This window comes from Erpetoichthys calabaricus, chromosome 9 (assembly GCF_900747795.2).
Source record: "Erpetoichthys calabaricus chromosome 9, fErpCal1.3, whole genome shotgun sequence".
NCBI classification, from domain to species: Eukaryota; Metazoa; Chordata; class Cladistia; order Polypteriformes; family Polypteridae; genus Erpetoichthys; species Erpetoichthys calabaricus.
In genome coordinates, this window is record NC_041402.2 from 30136251 (window position 1) to 30157499 (window position 21249).

The window sequence follows — 21249 nt, forward strand, 5'->3', positions numbered from 1 at the left end:
TATTACAATTAAATTTTTTATGATTGCTGTCAACATTTTAAATAATAATAAATGGTGTTGTCCACAAATTTTGACCTAAACTGTGTATATGTGTGAATATTACTTATGCTCTGCAATCTACTAATGACCCATCCATGGCTCCCTGCTAAAAATAAAAAGGAACATATAACATATATACGTATATTGTATTATATAGACACATAATCTGTGTTATATATACATATACACACATACATGCATACATATACAGTAGATTCAGAAAGTAGTCAGACTCCTTCACACTTTATTGTGTTGTAGATTTTATTTTAAATTGATAAATTTGCAATTTTTGCCCATCAATCTACACTCAGTCAACCATAATGAAAAAGTGAAAATTTGTTTTCAGGAAGGTTTACAAACTTTTTATAAATCAAAAACTGAAATCTACAATCTATAGAATGTACAGAAGGTAGAAAGTGAAGGGGTCTGAAAGTATTATACATGAAGTAATTTATACTGTGTATAAATAAAGCATGAAAAAAAATGTGTTGTATCAAATTTCATGATACAAAGTATTGCCAGTACAAAGTGTGGTCTTGTACCTATGACATTTCCAAGTGACTAAATTGAAATACAAAGGTAAACAAAAATGTATTTTATCAAAAGCAGGGAATTTATAAATCTGACTTAAAAACTAGGAGTAAAGTATAACTTGACTGAAACATTATTTATTGTCTGCATAATGTTGCAAAGTTGAAAGTTGTTGGCAAACAGCACAGACATCACTGTACATGAAAATGTTTCAAACAAGTACCCAATTTAGTGACTCACAACATTGTTTCTTAAATGCAACACTGTAACCACAAGCTCATTTTCATATCGAACTAAGTATTTTATATTAATATTTAGAATTGTTTTATTTTCATAAAAGAAAATCTTACAAAAACACATCAAGACTTGCACACTGATTTTATTTTGTAGTATTTTGATTTATGTAAGTCTAATAAGTAACACTAAACATTCAGTACATTTATTTTAGGAAACTTTCATGGGACTATTGAATCTTGAAGCCTAAATTGAAATATAAAATGTATCATGGGAGAAGTATTTTGCTCATGCATTAAATTTTTATATATATATATATATATATATATATATATATATATATATATATATATATATATATATATTCAGACACATACAAGGACATATATAAAATAATAAATAAATACATACATATATAATTGCAAAAACAATGTTGTAAGTGTATTTCTTGACTAGTCACAATTTCAAGTGCCCAAACCCCCACCCCCTCAAGGTGTCCTGGTAGAGTCTACCTTTCAAAAGATTCTTTGTCAAATTAGTACAGTATTTAACATCTATATTACGTGCATACAGTTGACAAGGGATGTGTATAAAGTTAAATTCCAGTACTGCTGTTTAATATGCATAGATTGCATAGTAAAAAATAAAAAATTAAGGTGAATATTTGGCCCAGGGCATTTTTCACAAAAACTAATATTATTTAATAGTTTTTAATATATTAAAAACTTTATTTTTCTTCCACTTATATAAATTATTTATATATTTCAATAAAATTAGACAGTGAACATGTAATATGTGAACAATAAAATATATATATTTCTTTCTCTCAGGATGAAACTAAACAAACCGACTGCAGATTATACAAATGTTAAAAATACTCACTCTGTAATTTTAGGGTCTATGTTACCAATCCAGAGCCGATGACCCTCTTGCGATGTACTTTCAGAAATAATAGATGCATTTTCAAGTGGAAGGGTCTCAGTTTCAGAATCCATAGGTCACTAAATCACAATGTATAGATGGTATATAATTATTACATTTCCAGAAGTAACTGACAAATCCAAAAAACTCAAGCTCAAAACTCTACCAATGTCATTGATGATAAGTTGCATTTCTAAAATTCATCTGGTCAGGGAATTTATGATATTGCTCATCTAGGGGTAGGCGATATAAGCAAAATGATACATACTGATATGAACACAATTTTAGACTGAATATATCATGGTATAGACCTAAAATGTCTAAAATGAAGTTCTTCTAAATTAATTTATATTAAAATGATTACTGAAATCTAGCAAGCAAGATTTATTTGTATTAAACTATCATCCATCCATCCATCCATTTTCCAACCCGCTGAATCCGAACACAGGGTCACGGGGGTCTGCTGGAGCCAATCCCAGCCAACACAGGGCACAAGGCAGGAACCAATCCTGGGCAGGGTGCCAACCCACCGCAGGACACACACACACAAACACACCCACACACCAAGCACACACTAGGGCCAATTTAGAATTGCCAATCCACCTAACCTGCATGTCTTTGGACTGTGGGAGGAAACCCACGCAGACACGGGGAGAACATGCAAACTCCACGCAGGGAGGACCCGGGAAGCGAACCCGGGACCCCAGGTCTCCCAACTGCGAGGCAGCAGTGCTACCCACTGCGCCACCGTGCCGCCCATTAAACTATCATGTAAACTACAAATTTAAAAAAATCCTAATGTTTCAGCATGTAATTTGCCTTTCAGCAGCGTAAAAATCTCTTAAATAAAAAAGTCCACAATTTGTCAGACTACTTGGAATATAAAGTATGCAGCCAGCATCAAAGTGTGCTACAACCAGCACTAATAAGACAAGGGGAAAGGAGAACACAAGATGGCATATTGTTGACAGAACAAGCAGAGTGCACTGACAGCTATGTGCACAGAGCTGAGTACACACTGGCTGTGCAATTTATTTTCCAAGGGGTGTGAAAACATTGCAATGCACAGACAGCATACCTAACAATGTATGCAAAAGCAAGAATAAACAGTTGGCCTTTTTGTTTGTGTATCTGCAAAAAAAAGTGTGTGTGTGATTAAGTACATGCAAGTGTGTGTATATGGTTCAAAATGTGTGCTAGCATTTTGATATAGCTGTACTCAAATCATTTTTTTTTTAAAGGTACACTTAATTTGTGGCTAAGTACCATGTTCCATCGGTCATTCCATGTTCACAAAGAAAACACAGCGTTCATTCTCGCAACTGCATACATTTTCGGCTCTGTGGAAGTACTGCAGATGAGCTTCCTCCTTTTTATATGCAGCTTGCTCCATCCACTATGTGCCACTTCACATATTCTTCTTTCTCCCATGTCAAATTAATGCTAGCAGTCTACTTTGTGCTCCAAGTGTGCAAAAACATTGCAATACAATTTCAGGTGAGTTCACATGGTGTTTTTAGAAAACCGATAGTTACCAAATTAGTATATGAATTTTTTCATTACAATTACTGAAAAAATACTAGTGATTATACATGTTATTTTTTCTGTGATTGGTCTTAAGGAGACTTTTCATGTTAAGGTAGCAATATATAATACATACAAGTGTGTGTATGTGATTCTAGTACATGCACTAATTCCCATATAGCTGTACTCAAATCAAATCATAAAATGCACATGGCTAAGTACCACATTCCATTGGTCCTTCTGTTTTCACAAAGAAAGCCAGCTGTTCATTCTTCACTGCCTTTTTTCATCTTCACTGTTGTAATACCACATGCCACGTTGTGTCAGAAGGTAACAAAACACCCACTCCCCATCACATGTATATTTTTTATGACAAGTAATAAAGGTGGCTTCCTGATGGGCTAAACCATGGTAAAAGTGATACATGAAAAATTTTCATGGTTCATAAATTTTTACTGTGTACCACACACTACTAGATACAACTATGTAAGATCTGGTGACTTTCACTGTAAGTGAACAGAAATAATCAGAACTATATGCAGTCCATCTTAATGACTTATTTAAATTTCCACATACTTCTCCCTGCTTTAAAACATTTAATTTCTATCTTAAAAATATTGTAATTTTATATACTGGAATTGAATTTGTTCTTATATTAAGTGTAAACGGGTATTGTTTTAGTTTACCTGGAAATAGAAATTATATATGGACATATTCCTTCCCCAGCTTATTACTTATCTATACCAAATACTAAATTCACAGGACTGGAACCCTGTTTAGGTGTTGCTCCTGCCTTGGGCTCAATGAATGCCAAGATAGACTGTATTTGCGCCTTGCCCTGCCCTGGATAAACAGGTTAAGAAAGTAGATGCATGGTTTCCCTAATTGGGCCAGAACCATCAAATGCACCATATAAATACTTTACCTACCTGATTTTCAAATAAATATTTTTCCTGCCTGTATCTTTCAAATAATACTAGTAATAACTATCACTGTTTTTTTATCACCAACAATCATATTGACATGTAATTTGCTGCCTACTGTGTGGAGTTTGCTTATATTCATATTTCTTGATCAAGAGACTCCAGTTCCCTCATACTGCACAAATAATAACTATAAATTGCTCTTGTCCTACGGGATCTATCTGTGTTTGACTTGTACGTGAGTTCCTATCTTTTTTTTGTATGTCATGAAACGAAATGCTATTCCATGAAAATAGATTTTAAAATTGTTTACTTTAGATTTGAACACATAAACTATGTTATAAGACTATAATTGCTTGGATTTTTATTTGTAATTTTAATTCCTATCCGATACTAGGAATCTAGTAAGCCTTGTACTGTCATTAACTATTTGAACTTGATCTAAAAAGTAAATAATCATGGAAAAAGTTAGATTCATAAATCCAATATCATACCTAAATAAGCAAATATCTTCTAAAAATCAATCAAAAATCATAATTTAATTTTAAAAAAAGTCACAAGGAACTTGCAAAATCCTTCAGAAAGAAAAATTGCTGTATTGTACCTGTTCTAAAAAATGAAAGTTATTTCTGTATTTATAAATATCCATACATTCATTCATTATTGTTCCCAGATAATCCAGTTCAGGACGCTCCCTTATATGGGGCTAATTTTGAATCCTCCATTTACCAATTAACCCAACCTAAATTTGGAATCTGAGAGTAAAGCTTGGGTACTTGAAAAAACAGGAAGATTCTTCAAATTCCACACAGACAGTGACTGTAAATCAAATCCAGTAACCTGGAGTTGTGAGGCAGCAGTGCTAATCACTTTGTGATCATGCTACTTTATTAGGTGCGTTATAGCCAAATTAAAACTTTTTTTCATAAAAAGTAACAAATGTTAATGTATATTCTGAGTAACTAATACTTCTACCTATGTCAGGTGCAAAGCTTCACCAAATGTAGAGAGGACATTCTCTCAGTTTTCTCAGCTGTTATAAAAATAGAAAAGCCCACAGATAAAATAATAAGTTTACTGCCCTTTTTGTATCATTGAGCCTTAACTAAATGTGTGTATTTTATAACTCCCCAAAGCAAGAAAAAAAAAGAATAAACTCATTCACAATATAGAAGAACACATTTAGTATTACTCATTATTTTAAGTTTAATTAAATACATGGGAATCAATTCATACATGAATACAGTTAAATAAAATCTTGTTAGCTATGATGTAAAATTCCTCAAAACTAGTCTTTAAAGTGTCAAAAAAATGCATTGACTGTGCAGGTACTATAATTACATTGCTTCACCTGGCAGTGCTCCAAAGAAGCCATATACTGTATGTATCTCTTTAAATTATGTTATGCTGTATGAGTACAGTGCTTTTGTTTGTTTTTTTATCACCAGTGGTATAGTATACAAATAAGAAACATTTAAAGGAATACTCCACCCAAAAATTATTTTTTTAATATGTTACTTATCCCATGTACTTTGCCTGTACAGCATTGGTCACCAATCAGTCCCATTTATGAGAATCTCTCTTATGTACTTTCTCCAAGAAAACATGAGATTAATATTTTTTCTCGGCCACCACTACAAAGTACATAGGGTAAGTAACATATTTTCCTTTATATGTATTATATTCCTTTAAAATTGCAGTAAGCATTGTTGCCTCACACTTCCAGGAATCTGTATTTCATTCCTGGCCCAGTCACTGTCCACTTCTTGTTGCACCTGATACTGTTGAAACTGGCTCAGGATGTCTGCCAACCTGCAATAAAAAAACAAAAGGTTTCAAAAATGAATGAATTGATTGTTACTATGCAAGTATAGGTACAATTTCTTCTGGATAGCACCTGAACCTTTCTTTTGTATTTTACCTAGAGCACCATTTCTTTAGAGTCAGAATTCTCTCCCCATAATGAGTCCAGTTTCATACTTCTGTACAAAAACATATTGTTTGGTTGACTGGTAACACTAAATTGACCCTGTGTCAAAAAGAGAGAGCTTCAACTTGAATGGGTCCTACAATACACAAACATAACATACACTGTTTATTTCTGCCTTGCATCTGTTGCTACCAGGATAGTCCCATCTCCTTGTGAGCATGCAATAAGAAAAGAGGGTTCAAGAAATGCATGGATGCACGGATAGACAGGGCACAAAAATGGGAGGTAGTATGTTAGTATAAGGCTGTGTGCCAGACTAATAGTTTAGATCACTGTAGTGTAATTACTTTTGACACCAGATTTGGTAGAAGCCCAACGCTAATAACAGCATATTATCTTTTTGTAAATCTCCTTATGGTGGTGGATTATGCTACAAAAAATCAATGCCAGTGAAAATGTGAAGCTACAAAATCATTCAGGATAGAGGTTAAGACTTCAGACTGATGTGATGTGGCTCCGTAGGTTGATACTATTGCTCTTAATACTCTTTTGTGGCAAGTGCTTTTAACATCTCAGCTGTTGCAACTACAGGTTCTGTATTTCCTTGATGTGTCAGCACATTTATTGTAAATCCTGAACTCTCCTCCCTTTTCATTTTCTACAGATGCTTTCATTTTAACTAGGCATTCTTGCAGCTTTTTCTTTAAAGAAGCCTGTGCAGTGGCGGGAACAGTGTAATCTAGGTTTGGGAAATTCTGTGAGAATGATTTTTCATGTTACACCTCTAGAATGTCTATGACAGATTACCATGTTTTTTAAGACTCCTAGTCCCACTAATTTTATTGCGCTTTCTTTAAGTTTATACATCTAACCTATCCAATTGAACTGAAACTGAAGCAGTGCTCTCTGAGTATCTGCGGGTTCACTTGTATACAGTGAACTAAACAGCTTTCTCAAGTACTTTATTGTCGCATGTTACTACCTTACATACTGTATGAATGAGGTTGAAGACTCTTGTATAATAAGGCATTTACACATTTAGTGCCTGCATTTCACTAGTATTAACTATAGTCAAAAGTACAAGCTCTATATCTAAAATATTGTTTTGACTAGAAATAATTTATTATTCCATCAATATATATTGACTAATTATAGAAGAAAATACTAGATATCTATGAATTAAAATTGACTAGTCACAATGCAAATTAAAGAGATCTAAAATGCAATTCCCTATGTCTCCATTTGATATCTACAGAGTTTTAAATCTGAAATGTTTGTAATTTTATTTTGACTAGTCAAAATGCATGACAAGTGATTTAAATATTTGATGTCTTCTGCTTGTCACCATTTAAGACAACTTCAGTTATATTTTATCAGTTAATTCTAAAAGAGTTATTTTCCATTTCATTTTGACTACTGGAAATTAATGAGATTTTCTCATTGACTTCAATAGAGCATTCTGTAAATATTCTATTAAAAAAATATGATTTTTCAATATTGAATTATGTGTCAATATGTTTAATTCAAACACATCCACCTTAATAAAAGGATAAGTGTCTGTGTGTGCATCCAGGGTTATGTCTGTTATATGCCATTTGGTTTGGGATTTTTAAAAACAGTGGTAATGTTTATATGTGCCATCAGATGGAATGAAGAATGCAATGCATTTTATAACTACAAATATTTGTGATGCACCATCTGTTGGAATTAAAAGTGCAATCAATTGTATCATAAATGTTGTAAGTCACCTTGGTTAAAGGCATCAGCCAAATAAGTAAATGTAAATACAATGCATTTTACTACTACAAATGTTTGTGAAGTGCCACCTGTTGGAATGAAAAATGCATTTTACTACTAGATGTATTACAGAATACATTCTGATAGAGGGGGTAGGGCGAACATTAATGCTTAATATGCGGAGGTCTACATTGATTACTTAGATTTCAACCCATTCTAGACAGGTAGGCCAGCTAGTTGAAGATATTTCAGATAGATGAATATCAAAATTTAATTGCAGGCACCTGTGAATGAAAGCTCCATAAAAATTTATAGGAAATGTCCCTCAGTTTTCTTAAGCTAAAAAGTAATTTAAATACAGATATTTAGAATAAAATTTCTGACTAGTCATACTGTAATTGTTGAAAAAAAGCATGAAGCAGTAAATGTTAAAATAGTGTGTCCTAAGTATGCCTGCACAGCCTTAAAGATATTAATGCAATTAAAGAAACAGGTCCAGATTATTTTGAAGAACTACTTTATTAATTCTAAACTCTGCAACATTATGTTTGGTGCTAATTACAAAAAAATGTATGTGTTGTGTTTCTTTTCTTTGACTAAGGTGTTTTACATAAAAGACAAATAAATTATTCACCTGATGTGTCACTTAAGTCACCAAAATTATGTTAAATTCTAACCCTGGACTAACATTAAAGATGTGTTCTTTTAACCTCTCATTAATAAAACTATACCTGATGGCTTACTTTTCAATTATTTAAGAGTATAACTTAACTAAATATGACAGCATTTGGTCATTTTGTATGTGTATTATATTTGTTAATTATTATATTGTGATTGTCAATCCAGTCCTGAAATTGATAAAGCACATTTGAACACGAATGGATGGATAGCTTGTAATAATATAGTGGTTTGTCTCACAGCTGTATAGCCCTGGCCTAGTCCAGTGTGAACTCTGTATATTTTATCCATAGCTGTGTGGGTTTCACTGCATCTCCCAAAACTGTACGTTAGGTTAATTACCAACAGTAACTTCACCTAGTAAAAATGAAAATGGGTTCTGGCATGGGATTTAGTAGTCCTAATCCTATATTTGGAAAAGTGAGCTCCAGAAATTGATTATATACGAAAGCGAAGCAATTATTAAATAAACTTAAGTTCACAGTAAGATTTGTTCTGTGAATTTATTTTTAAATTGTTTTTATATAAAAAGTTAGCCGATGTTTCATTCTTCATGATGTATTTTTCCAATCATCTAATAAACTAAAATTACAAAAGCAAATACAAATAAACTCTTCTGAATCTTCTTGGTGCCGCTATAAAATAACTAACAGGTTGCAGACGGGGAAAAAATAAATCAAATTGGGAACACAAAAAAAATCATATTAACCACTGCTCCCCTATCAAAAAATACGATTTATGTAGTATTTTAGGTAATTGTAGGTTTAACTTAAAAGGAATAGTAATGTAACTGTATATGGTACTTATAGCCTTAAAGATACACATAACTAAGATAATTTTAATATCTTTAAATTAACGCATTAGCTGTGTTATACTGTGTTGTATATTAATGGACATATTCTTTGACACTTGAAATTATGAGTTCATGCTCATTTTGACACCTCATTTGGACTACATGAATGGGTGCCGCTTAGCAGAGATGATTTTATATCTCCGAACGTGTGTAACAAAAATACATTGTGATGCAAAACGCTTACAGTTATTTGGAGAGCAAGTGGTATTCCACTTGTCAACTTTCACGTTATAAAATTAGATTACTAAATGCGCCTGAATTGGACTACGCCGTTCCGATGACGGTGTATTAAACACGTCGGTTTTCCTGTTCAACCTACCGTCAGCCTGGAAGTATTAAACTCGCCTTAGAAATTCCCACGATGTGCACAAACAATATTAAACAATTCTCTCAAGGCTATTTGCTGTCATTTTCTTGAAAACGTCGCTTTTTCTGAGCAGCATCCCATGACTATCATACACTACAAACCAAAACAAAAAAACCCAGTGTGCTTTGACGCAAGATTACGCGCTAGCGCGAGGGCGGGCGGGTGAAGGCACGGGCTACTTCCGGCGGCCTCTATGACGTTCAACCTGCTTGACTGACAGTCTCGTGCTTTGGAAGCTCGCCTTGAAGTGGTTCAAAGTGCTTCGTTAACAATCTGCAAAGTCGTGTATCTCAAGGTAAAAGGATGGGCTGTTTAAACACTACGGACCTCTCTGAGAATCTGCACCGGCGACAAGGACAAAGTTCTATACCAGTTAGTGTTAGTTTTGAGAGGTCAAGGTATTTCTCCACGAATGTGCATGCGGAGACGTTGCAGTGGTTTGCGTTTTAAAAAATATGTGCAACAAGCCACAACGTGCAGTTCGTTTTATTTGGCTGTTTTAACATTACCATTCCTGCCAACGTCCAGCTGATATTAGTAGAATAGGTGTTCATTTTATGTTGCAGTGACAGACACAAACGTCCTAGCACTTTTTTCACGTCTTTCGGAATGTTCTGTTCTTGAGACCGCCTCTCAGTGAAGTGCTCAATAATCATTCTTGAACTAATTGATCGCTATGAAAACCAGAAGAATGCTTCTACTAGGGCTTTACTTCACAACTGAAATCAACCCATAAACATTGCTAAGACCTCCTTGATTATAAAACAACACTGGCGTTAGCAATTGATGTTGAATGCATTCTGTTCTACTGTCAGCTGTGCCACTATGCAACTAAGTAGATAACCTAAAAATTGTGTTTTCAGTTTGTCGGAAGTATCTTGTGTACAGCAAAGTAAAAAAGAGAGAGCTGGGCGTTTTTATTCGAGCATATTTCATACCTAGCATATGCCACCTTCCCAGAAGTGTTTTGGCACAACTGTAATTCTCTGGCATGGAATGGGCAGTGATTTACAACTTTGTGTTAGCTGATTTCATTATGATTTTTCAGTATGCTTGATGTCCGTATTTTTCAAAGCTCTTCCTGCTGTCTTTCAGTAATGTAGCTTTTATGTTTGTATCATGGTTGTTAATTTTATTTTACTCATGTTTCATTCTGATGTTTTATTGTCAGTGTTGCTTTGTAAAGTGCATTATGATCAGTCATATATAAAACAATGTATGCCAGTACGGGCTTTAAAATTTTCCAATGTGGAAGACAAATGTAACATTAAGCTTTACAGAGTAAAACAAATCATTTCTTTATAGAGGATAAGATAGATACATTCCATTGTCTGGCTGTAAGTGCTTCTAGGACTAGTAAGTACAGTACTGCAGTCAGAATTGTTTCATTAGATAAGGCCTTAGTTTTATAATAGGGAATACTGTCAGTCTGGTATTTTCTATGGAAAAAGAAAAAATGAAATTGTATGCTTAGTTGCCATAAATCTCACAAACATTAAAAGAGATATTTTGTTCCTGGAAGATACTAAACAGCATCCCTCTTTTATAATGTGTTATTAGAGAAATGGTCTTGCCAAAAATTATTGTTTTTATTGACTTAGCATCTGAAAATGTAAAGAATTTCATTCCTTGAAGAATGGTTGTTGAATAATTTATTTTGCCTTTAGTTAAAATGTCTTATACATGGTCAATTTTAAAGTTTTCACTTTATTGTGATAGTTTGAAATTTGAATGCTAGAGTGATTGCACTTGTGCAGTGGTATGATTTTGAAGAGGATCTAATCAGAACTGTCTAACCCCAGACTATCTTGGCTTTATCATTTTTATGATAGTACTCTCAGTCTTAACTGAGGCCTTTTACCACTACTATTTAGGAAAAATGCCTGGCAAGTGATGTATTGCTGTTGTATTTTAGCAAGTGCAGAAAAAAATGACTATACATGCTTTGCCTGTTGTTCTAAAATAATGGCTTCAATATATTCAGTTCTAGAGGATAAGTGCGACTTAAGATACTAACAGTTTTTTAGAGGCCCTTTGTCCATATAAGTATAAAAATGTTCTTTAAGTTTGGCACGATTCTTTAAAATGCACTATGGCAAAATACTGTACGCATAATTGGTTTTTGAAGTGGTCTGAAGTGTAGACTGTGAATTTTTTTCCAGTATTGTTCTGAAAACTATACAGAACAAGGAGTACAATAGAATGTTTTCTTTAGGTTCAGTTAAAATTTTAATGTTAGTGTGGTTATAAGAAGTTTATGAGAACATTTTACAAAATCTCTTGTAAGTTTTTTTTTTTTTTTTTTTTTTTTTTTTTTTTAAGTATATTGATCCTGGAGAACAAAGCTTTTTGATTTCAGTTTTTTTGGCAGAGTTCTGCACACTTTAGCCTTGTCAATTTGTTCATTAATGTTGGTCAGGTTATAAAATTGCAGATGTACTTTTGTTGCAAGACAATTTTTATATTAATTTGACTAGGAGGTTGATCAGCTCTGTGCAGTGAAATGCTTCTTATTTGCATAAAATCTGCAAAATTTTAACAACGAATCATAGTAGTTACAGCCTCTTGCAGAACATAAAATCAAACAATGGCAATTAAAATGATAATTTCAAAATTTGCAAGGTATAAAATATATATTGGACTAACTGCCATGATGGTAATTTAAATAAGTTTAATAAAAAAGATTTGATAGTGAAGATGAAAGTTATTGTTAAGCCAAGCATGACATCTGGAGTTTGAACTCATTTTGTAATATAATCTGTTGATTCACTGAGTTGTTTGTTTTTAATAAAAAATAACAGCAATTAGTTGTAGACACCTCCATGTTTTCCATGTAACAACCACACCATGACGTCAAACACCAACATTTATGCATAATTTATTTGTATAGTTCAGTACATACTGCTAAGTATTATGCAATTTATGTTTTAATCAAAAATGATGGAAAGGGAGAAAACTTTATAAAGATGCTGTTTGCAAAGTATTTGTACGGGGTACATAAGACACAATCAAACCAATGCTTTTTTTCTCAATTGAAGTCTGTACAATCATCCTCACCTTCCACATGTGATTCATTTTATTAAGGAGTTATAACTTGTAGCCTTTTATTTATTTATTTATAGGCTTCTGTTTTCCATGAAAAGTGTTTAAATATAAATTTGCACTGTGTGTCTAAATAAAAAATGCACTGTTTAAATTGAAAAAAGTAACTTATTTTATAGGGAACTATTGGTAGTAAAGTGATTCATAGAGTTGAAAAATATTGCAGTTTTTTAAATTGAAATGTGTTTTTTTGAATGAGAAAAAAAATGCTGAAACATCACCTGCTGCTGCCATACCAGTGGATAACTTCAGAACAACTGTGTACCTCTGCATTTTTTGGTTTGCTATTTGAATAAAATAAATGGGCTACTTACTAAGAATAATATCACAAGAACCAATACTTTGGTACCATGTCAATACCAAAATTCTGAAAATGTAGTTGTATTAGCATCTTTTACAGTATTGGTTGTTTATAGTAAAATTTGGTACTGCACTCATGAGTGACTACAAATGGCTTAATTACTTTGGAAGGAACAATAATACAGGTCAAATCTCAATATAGTGAAGTTCGTGGGACCAAAGAAAATATTTTGTTATACTGAAAATTCGTTATATCGAATATTGAAGATGATATAGGAAAAAAAAATTTAATTACCATATACCTACAAGTATCAAAATAACCTCCCATAGGATTGGCGCACAAAAATTGCGGAGCTTACTGCGTGACTTGATGCGTGATCATCATGTGATTGGTTGTAGGTATAAGTGTGTGTGTGTGCATATGCACCAGTGAAACACCGATTGTTAAACTGTGAAAAATATTTTATTTAAAAATAAATACAAGATAACAATATAAAAAAATTTAAATTAAAATACAGTAAAATATGAAGAAAAAGATTACAGTATACATCACAATTACATTTATTTTTTTCTAAAAAAATTAGTAATTTTGGTCTGCAACGAATTTTTATTGGCGGCTTTGAGTATTGTATTTTCAATGTCACAGGTGTTTTTAAAAACATGTTCGGGAATATCCTCACAGCAGGAAAGATACACCTGAATGTTCTTCAAGCCATTAATGGCATTTTCAAAGGAAACCTTTGTGTCCGGCGGCAAAACTTCCTCCTTATTCTCATCTTCACTCTCCACATTTAAGATTTCATTATTTTCAGCATGTGGCTGCATATTTTCAATAATGTCTCTTTCTGTCAGCTCGCTTGCAACCATTACATAGTCATCTACTTTGATGTAATCTTCATACCCAACACCTGCTGTGTCAGGAACCACTGAGCCTCGCATATCTCTGCCTACATTTTCTATGTCCATTTCTGCCATTTCGTCAACTTCGGCAATTTCTACATCAGTGCCTTCAATCAGTGATGCCTTGTTCCAGCATTTGAAAATGGTGGACTCTTTCACTGACCACCATGCAGTGCAAATCATGTCGCAGGCCTCTCTAACACCGATTTTTTTTTTTTTGCCTCGTCTGAAACTAAATTCAGAAATATTTTTTTTATGAGATGACTCCTGTAGTGTACCTTTACGGCACGTATAATTCCCAAATCTAATGGCTGCAGCACTGCTGTACAGTTTGGGGGAAAGAATTCAACTCTCATGTGCTCCAGTTTTTCCATTTTTCTGTCCAGATTTATTAACCATTTGTTGAATAATTGCTGTGTCATCCAGGCACGTTGGTTTGACCGATAATCACAGGGAAGTGAATGCACGTTTCTGAAACAACGCGGATTTGCATATTTCCCTATGATTAACGGCTTCAACTTTTCCATGCCTGAAGCATTGCAACAGAACAACGCGGGTAATCTGACTTTTGATTTCTTTCCCCCTTTACACGGATCTCCTTTAAATGTCAAAGTCCGATGAGGAAGTAACTGGTAAAATACCCCTGTTTCATCTGCATTAAAAATGTCATTCCTGCTGTACTCCGCCACAATTCTTTTTATGTCTCCTGCACGCCATTCTGCAACATGTTCTTGTGGGATACTGTTTGCTTCTCCACAAATTGCCCTCGATGTTATCCCGTAGCGTTCTCGAAACCCATTGAGCCATCCGACACTTGCCTGGAATGACTCAGCTTTTAACATCTTAGCAAATTCCAAGGCTTTTTCATGAATCATCTGTCCATTTAAGGAGACATTTCGTGACCGTACATCTTGGAGCCATGCGAAAGTTGCCTTATCCACATTATCATTTAAAGCGCTTCGAATTTTCTTCCTATCTGGTCCCATTGCACGTTCTTTAATTTGCTCTTCTATTTTCTTCTGATCTTTTAAAAACGTTGATATCGTTGAAGGTGCTATGCCGTGTTTTTGGCAACGTCATTCTTTTTCTTCCCAGAGTCTATTTCCTTCAATATGCTTAATTTTTCTTTCAGTGTGAATTGATGTCGTTTTTTGGCCATTTTGATCGTAAGTTTATTAGAACACAATAAAAAATGTTTTAAAAATAAAAAAATGTTTTAACAAAATAAGTTTGAGAATCGTGGGAAACACCTTGGATGGATAGGTAGGTATAAGAACTTTGTATGACTGTCGCCTGCAAACACATCTACTACCGCCTCGTGTCAAGAACAAAATGAGTTCACAGAAATATTGTATCAAGTTGTCATCTCATTCACAAATTTCGGAACAAAATATTTTGTTATACCGAGATCAGTCTTTCGTTACAATGAAATATAGTTTAGTACATTTTGTATGAACATTTATCAGGAACAAATAAAAATATACGTTATTCTGGAAATTTCGTTACTTCGATATTCATTATAAAGAGATTTGACCTGTACATGGTAAAAACTACATATGAAAATATTCCTGTGATAATGATATGGTGGTTATGTGTTAAAGTGCATTGTGTTCAGTGGAAGAGAATTTCAGTACACAATTTTGCTTATTATTACAAAAAAAATCAAACATAGGATTTGATTATTGCAACTTTTATTTTATTATGGAGTTCAGAAAAAATGGTGAATGCTTCTGAGAGTGCAGTAATTTACTAAGTAGATGTGAGTGTAATTGTTTAACTAGTAGTGTCATGACTAAGATTATAATGAGAGCATTTTAAACCGACCCTTAATGCAAACAACAACATCATTACCAGGAAAAGAAAATCCGAACACATTTCTCCAGTTTTGATGTCACTACACTGGTTACCTGTGTCATTCAGAATTGACTTTAAAATTCTGCTTATGGTTTATAAAGCTTTAAATAATCTCGCCCCGTCTTATATATCGGAATGTCTGACACCTTATATTCCAAATCGCAACCTCAGATCCTCAACTGAGTGTCTCCTTAGAATTCCAAGAGCAAAACTTAAAAGAAGTGGTGAGGCGGCCTTCTGCTGTTATGCACCTAAAATCTGGAATAGCCTGCCAGTAGGAATTCGCCAGGCTAATACAGTGGAGCACTTTAAAAAACTACTGAAAACACATTACTTTAACATGGCCTTCTCATAACTTCACTGTAATTTAATCCTGACACTCTGTATATCCAATTCATTATAATAACTATTCATTCAAAATTTGTACTAACCCCTACTCTCTCTTCTGTTTCCTTTTCCGGTGTCCTATTGGTGGTGGCTTGTGCCACCACCATCTACCCAAAGCACCATGATGTTCCAACAATGATGGATGGATTAAAAGCCAGAAGTCTGTATAACCATCAGCATCAAGTGACTCCGTGAGAACCCTAACTACAAAGAGGACTATTTCATTTATGTTAGGTAGAATGCCCAAAGGGGACTGGGCGGTCTCGTGGCCTGGAACCCCTACAGATTTTATTTTTTTTCTCCAGCTTTCTGGAGTTTTTTTTTTGTTTTTTTCTGTCCACCCTGGCCATCGGACCTTACTCCTTATTATGTTAACTAAGGTTGTCTTATTTTAATTTCTTTTTTGTCTTTTATTCTTTTTTTCTTCATTATGTAAAGCACTTTGAGCTACTTTTTGTATGAAAATGTGCTATATAAATAAATGTTGTTGTTGTAAATGTTGTTATTTATTTATATAGCACATTTTCATGCAAATAATGCAGCTCAAAGTGCTTTACATGATGAAGAAAGAGAAAAAAGACAAAATAAATAAGAACTAAAATAAGGGAACAATAATTAACATAGAATAAAAGTAAGGTCCGATGGCCAGGGAGGACAGAAAAAACAAAAAAACTCCACAGACTGCTGGAGAAAAAAATAAAATCTGCAGGGGTTCCAGGCTTCGAGACCACTCACCCACCTCTAGGCATTCTACCAAACATAAATGAACAGTCCTCATTGTATTCAGAGTTCTCATGGAAGAACTTGATGATGACGGTCATGTGGACTTCTGGCCTTTAATCCATCAATGTAGGGACATCATGGTGCTTTGATCAGAAAACCGGAAAAAGAACAGAAGAGAAAGTAGGGGTTAGTATGGATTTTGAATATGAATACCATGAATAATAATAATTAATTGAACATACAGAGTATCAGAATTAAACTAAGATGAAGCTATGAGAAAGCCATGTTAAAGTAATTTGTTTTCAGCAGTTTTTGAAAGTGCTCCACTGTATTAGCCTGGCAAATTCCTATTGGCAAGCTATTCCAGATTTTAGGTGCATAACAGCAGAAGGCCTCCTCACCACTTCTTTTAAGTTTAGCTCTTGGAATTCTAAGCAGACACTCATTTGAAGATCTAAGGTTACGATTTGGAGTGTGAAGTGTAAGACATTCCGAAATATAAGATGGAGCGAGATTATTTAAGGCTTTGTAAACTATAAGCAGGATTTGAAAGTCAATTCTAAATGACGCAGGTAACCAATGTACAGTGGAACCTCGGGTCAAAAACAAATATCTTGGACCACATACAAATCGGGTTACGACCAAAAAGTTTGCCAAACTTTTGCATCTATTCACGACCACACACTCGGGTGATGATCAAGCCAATTTCCCTTCTGGTTCGTACGTGCCGATGATTTACGCACATGTTCAGTCTCTCCCTGTGCAGCGAGACCGCGAGCGAGCAAGTGCGTGAGAGAGAGTTTACTATTACACTGTGCATTCTATGGTATAATTAACTATTTTTGTGCTTAAAAATCTTTAAAAAAAAAAAAAAAAAATATTTACATACAGCTCATATGGTCCGGAATGGATTAATTGTATTTACATTCAATCCTATGGGGGAAATTACTTCGGGTCACGACCAAAACGGGTTGCGACCAGAGTTTTGGAACGAATTACGGTTGTGACCCAAGGTTCCACTGTAGTGACATCAAAACTGGAGAGATGTGCTCGGATTTTCTTTTCCTAGTTAAGATTCTAGCAGCTGCATTCTGCACTAGTTGCAATCGATTGATGTCTTGGGTAGTCCTGAGAGGAGAGCGTTACAGTAATCTAGTCGACTGAAAACAAAAGCATGGGTTAATTTCTCAGCATCTTGCACTGTTATAAGGGGTCTAACTTTTGCTATAAGATATTAATCCATTATTGCACAAAGATTAAAAAAACCCAAACCTATAACATTTTTCAACAAATTACTATCTTCAAGTTCTTTTCAAAATTGTACAAAGATATCAGAAAAAAATGAAAACAATTGTAAAATTCTACTGAGGAAACTTCAGGTTATGTGACAGAAACACCAGTTTGTCCACAGCATCTGGCTTCGGAGCTACAGTTACATTTAACAACATTTTCTCCTGTGCCAAAAGCCCTTTCAGAAGGGCTGCTTATGGCAGGGATGTACAGGCACCTTTTTGCAAGTTTCCCTAATTTGGGGAAAAGTACTTCTTGTGTTTACTCAAGTGGATTTACATCACTGATCACCTCAAGTATCATCATGTAGCTGTTGATCTGTTTTTTCAAAGGCAGTGTGGAGTTTTCTGGGTATTTATGTGTGTGTTTTAAATAATGAAAGAAAAAATGTGCTTTGGAATCGAATACCCCCAGCTAAGACGGCTTGCAAAATATAATGCGCCTGATAGGCATATGCTTCTTGCAGAACAAAAAATCTGAACTTTTTTTTTTGCCTGACACCTACGGGACACCATATTAAATCAATTTCACTTAAATTGCATTTCATAGAGTAACCTAAATTAGTCACCAGTGGCAATATGAATCCTATGTCCGAAACAAGTAAACCTCTTCCAGTTGTAAATCCATAGTGCACTGACAACATTAGCCTCGTTGTCTGTTGTCATGCAAACCATGCTGTTTCCTCGCATGAACCCTGATGCCAGCACATCTTTCAGACCTTGTGCAATGATGTTGCCTGTGTGGTCTGCTGGGAAGTAGGATATTTGCATAAAAGTAGCTTTGCAGTTGCTGGAGTTTTTTTTTTACGTAAATTATGTCATGCCTCTGTCTGTATGCGTGCTTGCTTATTTATGTTTTCTTGTTAGCAAAGGCACGTGAGTTAGGTAGTTTCATGAGACAGGTGAAAATGTTGAAGCACCTAGCATCAGATAACCCAACCGTGTTCACAAAACTAAGAAACACAAGCTTAACTGCAAAATGTAGGGCACCAACGATGTCCTGGTTACTTTTATAAATCTGACCACAGATTCAACGTACCACAAACTGGACACTAAAAAATACTTGCCATGACCATGTCAAATGTAAAACCCACCTCAAGAACAAGAAGACAGTAAGATCATTGAGTGTTCCCCTTGAGGTAACAATAGAGAGAGAACAACAAAATCATCAGATGCATGCTTTCTTCATTAAGCACTGAAAACAGGGAGGCTTAATGTCTGAAAATGAGAGCAGTCTTTGTCAAACTCATTTGCCCAACATGTGCATTCCATTCTTCAAAGCAGGGTCCTCAGACACAGCAAAACCTTTTCCCAGATTTAGCATTTTCCGGATTAGTTATCTTTTGCTTTCTAGTTATTTTAAGATATATTTTAGATGAAGCTACATAAATTTAGATGTTTAAGCTACTGATGTAAATTTTCAATATGTAAACATGTAAAGTTTAACAATCATTGAAAATAAATTACATAATTACAATTACAGGTAACAAAAATCAGTACTTTCTGGCAGATATTGTCTTTACAATAATCTGAAGCAAGGAAGAATAAAAATTTGTAAAAAAATCAGAATAGTGGTGGGTGGTATACCATGTCATACCAAAAAACATTTTATATTTTTGTTATGATATGGATTTTTCTTATACCGCAACACCGGTTTAAATAGCCTAAACAACATTCAGGACATGGTGCAGCGGGAAACTGTTTAAGGGGGGACCTTTTTCACTCTTGCACCACTAAACATGCATGCAATGGAGTACATGCGTTAGTGAAGGTATTGAACGGTGAAAATGGACAGACATTCAAAAACTGAAGCTGTAGCAGACGATAAAGTTGAACATGATGACACGGAAGAACGTTTGCCAAATAAAGGAGCCATGTCTGGTATCTGGAGATACTTTGGTTTTAAAAGGTTGGATGTAGACCATTATGTTCAAATGTGTGAATACTCTTTCTATACTACTGGGTAATACTGCGAGCCAAGTTGTACTTGTTTTATTTTTTTTCAATACTGTGTAATGTACCTGCGTACTGTGTAATAGTGTGATGACATGTTGAATTTATTCTCGACATTTCTACTTTATTCTGACTGTTTATGTCGAGATTAAAGTGACATGTTGACTTTATTCTCGTAATCTATACTAATTAATAAAAGGCAAAGCCCTCACTGACTGACTGACTCACTCATCACTAATTGTCCAACTTCCGGTGTAGGTGGAAGGCTAAAATTTGTCAGGCTGATTCCTTACAGCTTACTTACAAAAGTTAGGCAGGTTTCATTTCGAAATTCAACGCGTAATGGTCATAACTGGAACCTCATTTTTGACAATATACTGTAATGGACGGCAGCTTGATGGCCGTGGGAGGCGGAGTTGAGTGTCACGTCATCACGCCTCCCACGTAATCACGTGAAAAGACTGTGAACTGAGTAAGGAGAAATGAAGGAAGAGCCGCAAACAGCGAAGAACAAAAAATTAATTAAACAATTGAGAAGAGAGCGAGTGAAGCATACAAGCATCTTCATAAGGGAAACAAAGCACGGTGTAAAACGTAAGTTTAAATTAAGTTTATTGAAACGCTCCCGTTGCAGATTGCAATAACATATTCGCGAGATAAAAGAACTCAGTAGGGAGAAATGAAGGAAGAGCCGCAAACAGCGAAGAACAAAAAATTCATTAAACAATTGAGAAGGGAGCGAAACAATAAGAAGCCAGCGAGTGAAGCATACAAGCATGTTTATAAGGGAAACAAAGCACGGTGTAAAACGTAAGTTTAAATTAAGTTTATAGAAACGCTCCCGCTGCGGATTGCAATAACATATTCGCGAGATAAAAGTTTAATGAGAAGACACGAGGTATAAACGAACCACACGCTGTAGCGCAACGTTAGGGGCAACAGTTTCAACCATTCTATGATCTGCTTCTCGCAACTGAAAGACGGCACATGGCGGATGTTAGCCG

General features: G+C 34.6%; 3 protein-coding genes across 5 annotated transcripts in view; 1 reads left to right on the forward strand and 2 right to left on the reverse strand.

The window, feature by feature from the left end:
• Positions 1–9879, reverse strand: part of rbm18 (RNA binding motif protein 18) — a 56167-nt gene extending 46288 nt beyond the window's left edge. Inside the window, exons 1-3 of one of the 3 annotated variants that reach the window (XM_028809230.2) lie at positions 9690–9879; positions 5948–5984; positions 1687–1805 (exon numbers count right to left, since the gene is read on the reverse strand). In XM_028809230.2, coding sequence (XP_028665063.1) covers positions 1687–1799 — 113 coding nt within the window. In that variant the 5' untranslated portion in view covers positions 1800–1805; positions 5948–5984; positions 9690–9879. Of the gene's footprint in view, positions 1–1686; positions 1806–5890; positions 5985–9689 lie in introns of all 3 variants that reach the window. The other 2 variants (XM_028809229.2, XM_028809231.2) reach the window with 2 other exon arrangements.
• LOC114657199 (tigger transposable element-derived protein 6-like) lies at positions 4599–15198 on the reverse strand. Its single transcript, XM_051931753.1, is given in 5 exon segments — positions 4599–4613; positions 5891–5984; positions 13834–14258; positions 14261–15102; positions 15105–15198. Coding segments are annotated over 5 exon segments (1470 nt in total).
• Positions 9915–21249, forward strand: part of mrrf (mitochondrial ribosome recycling factor) — a 130773-nt gene continuing 119438 nt past the window's right edge. The window contains exon 1 of the mRNA XM_028809228.2: positions 9915–10032. The gene's annotated coding sequence lies outside the window, so the exon portion shown is untranslated. The remainder of the gene's footprint in view (positions 10033–21249) is intronic.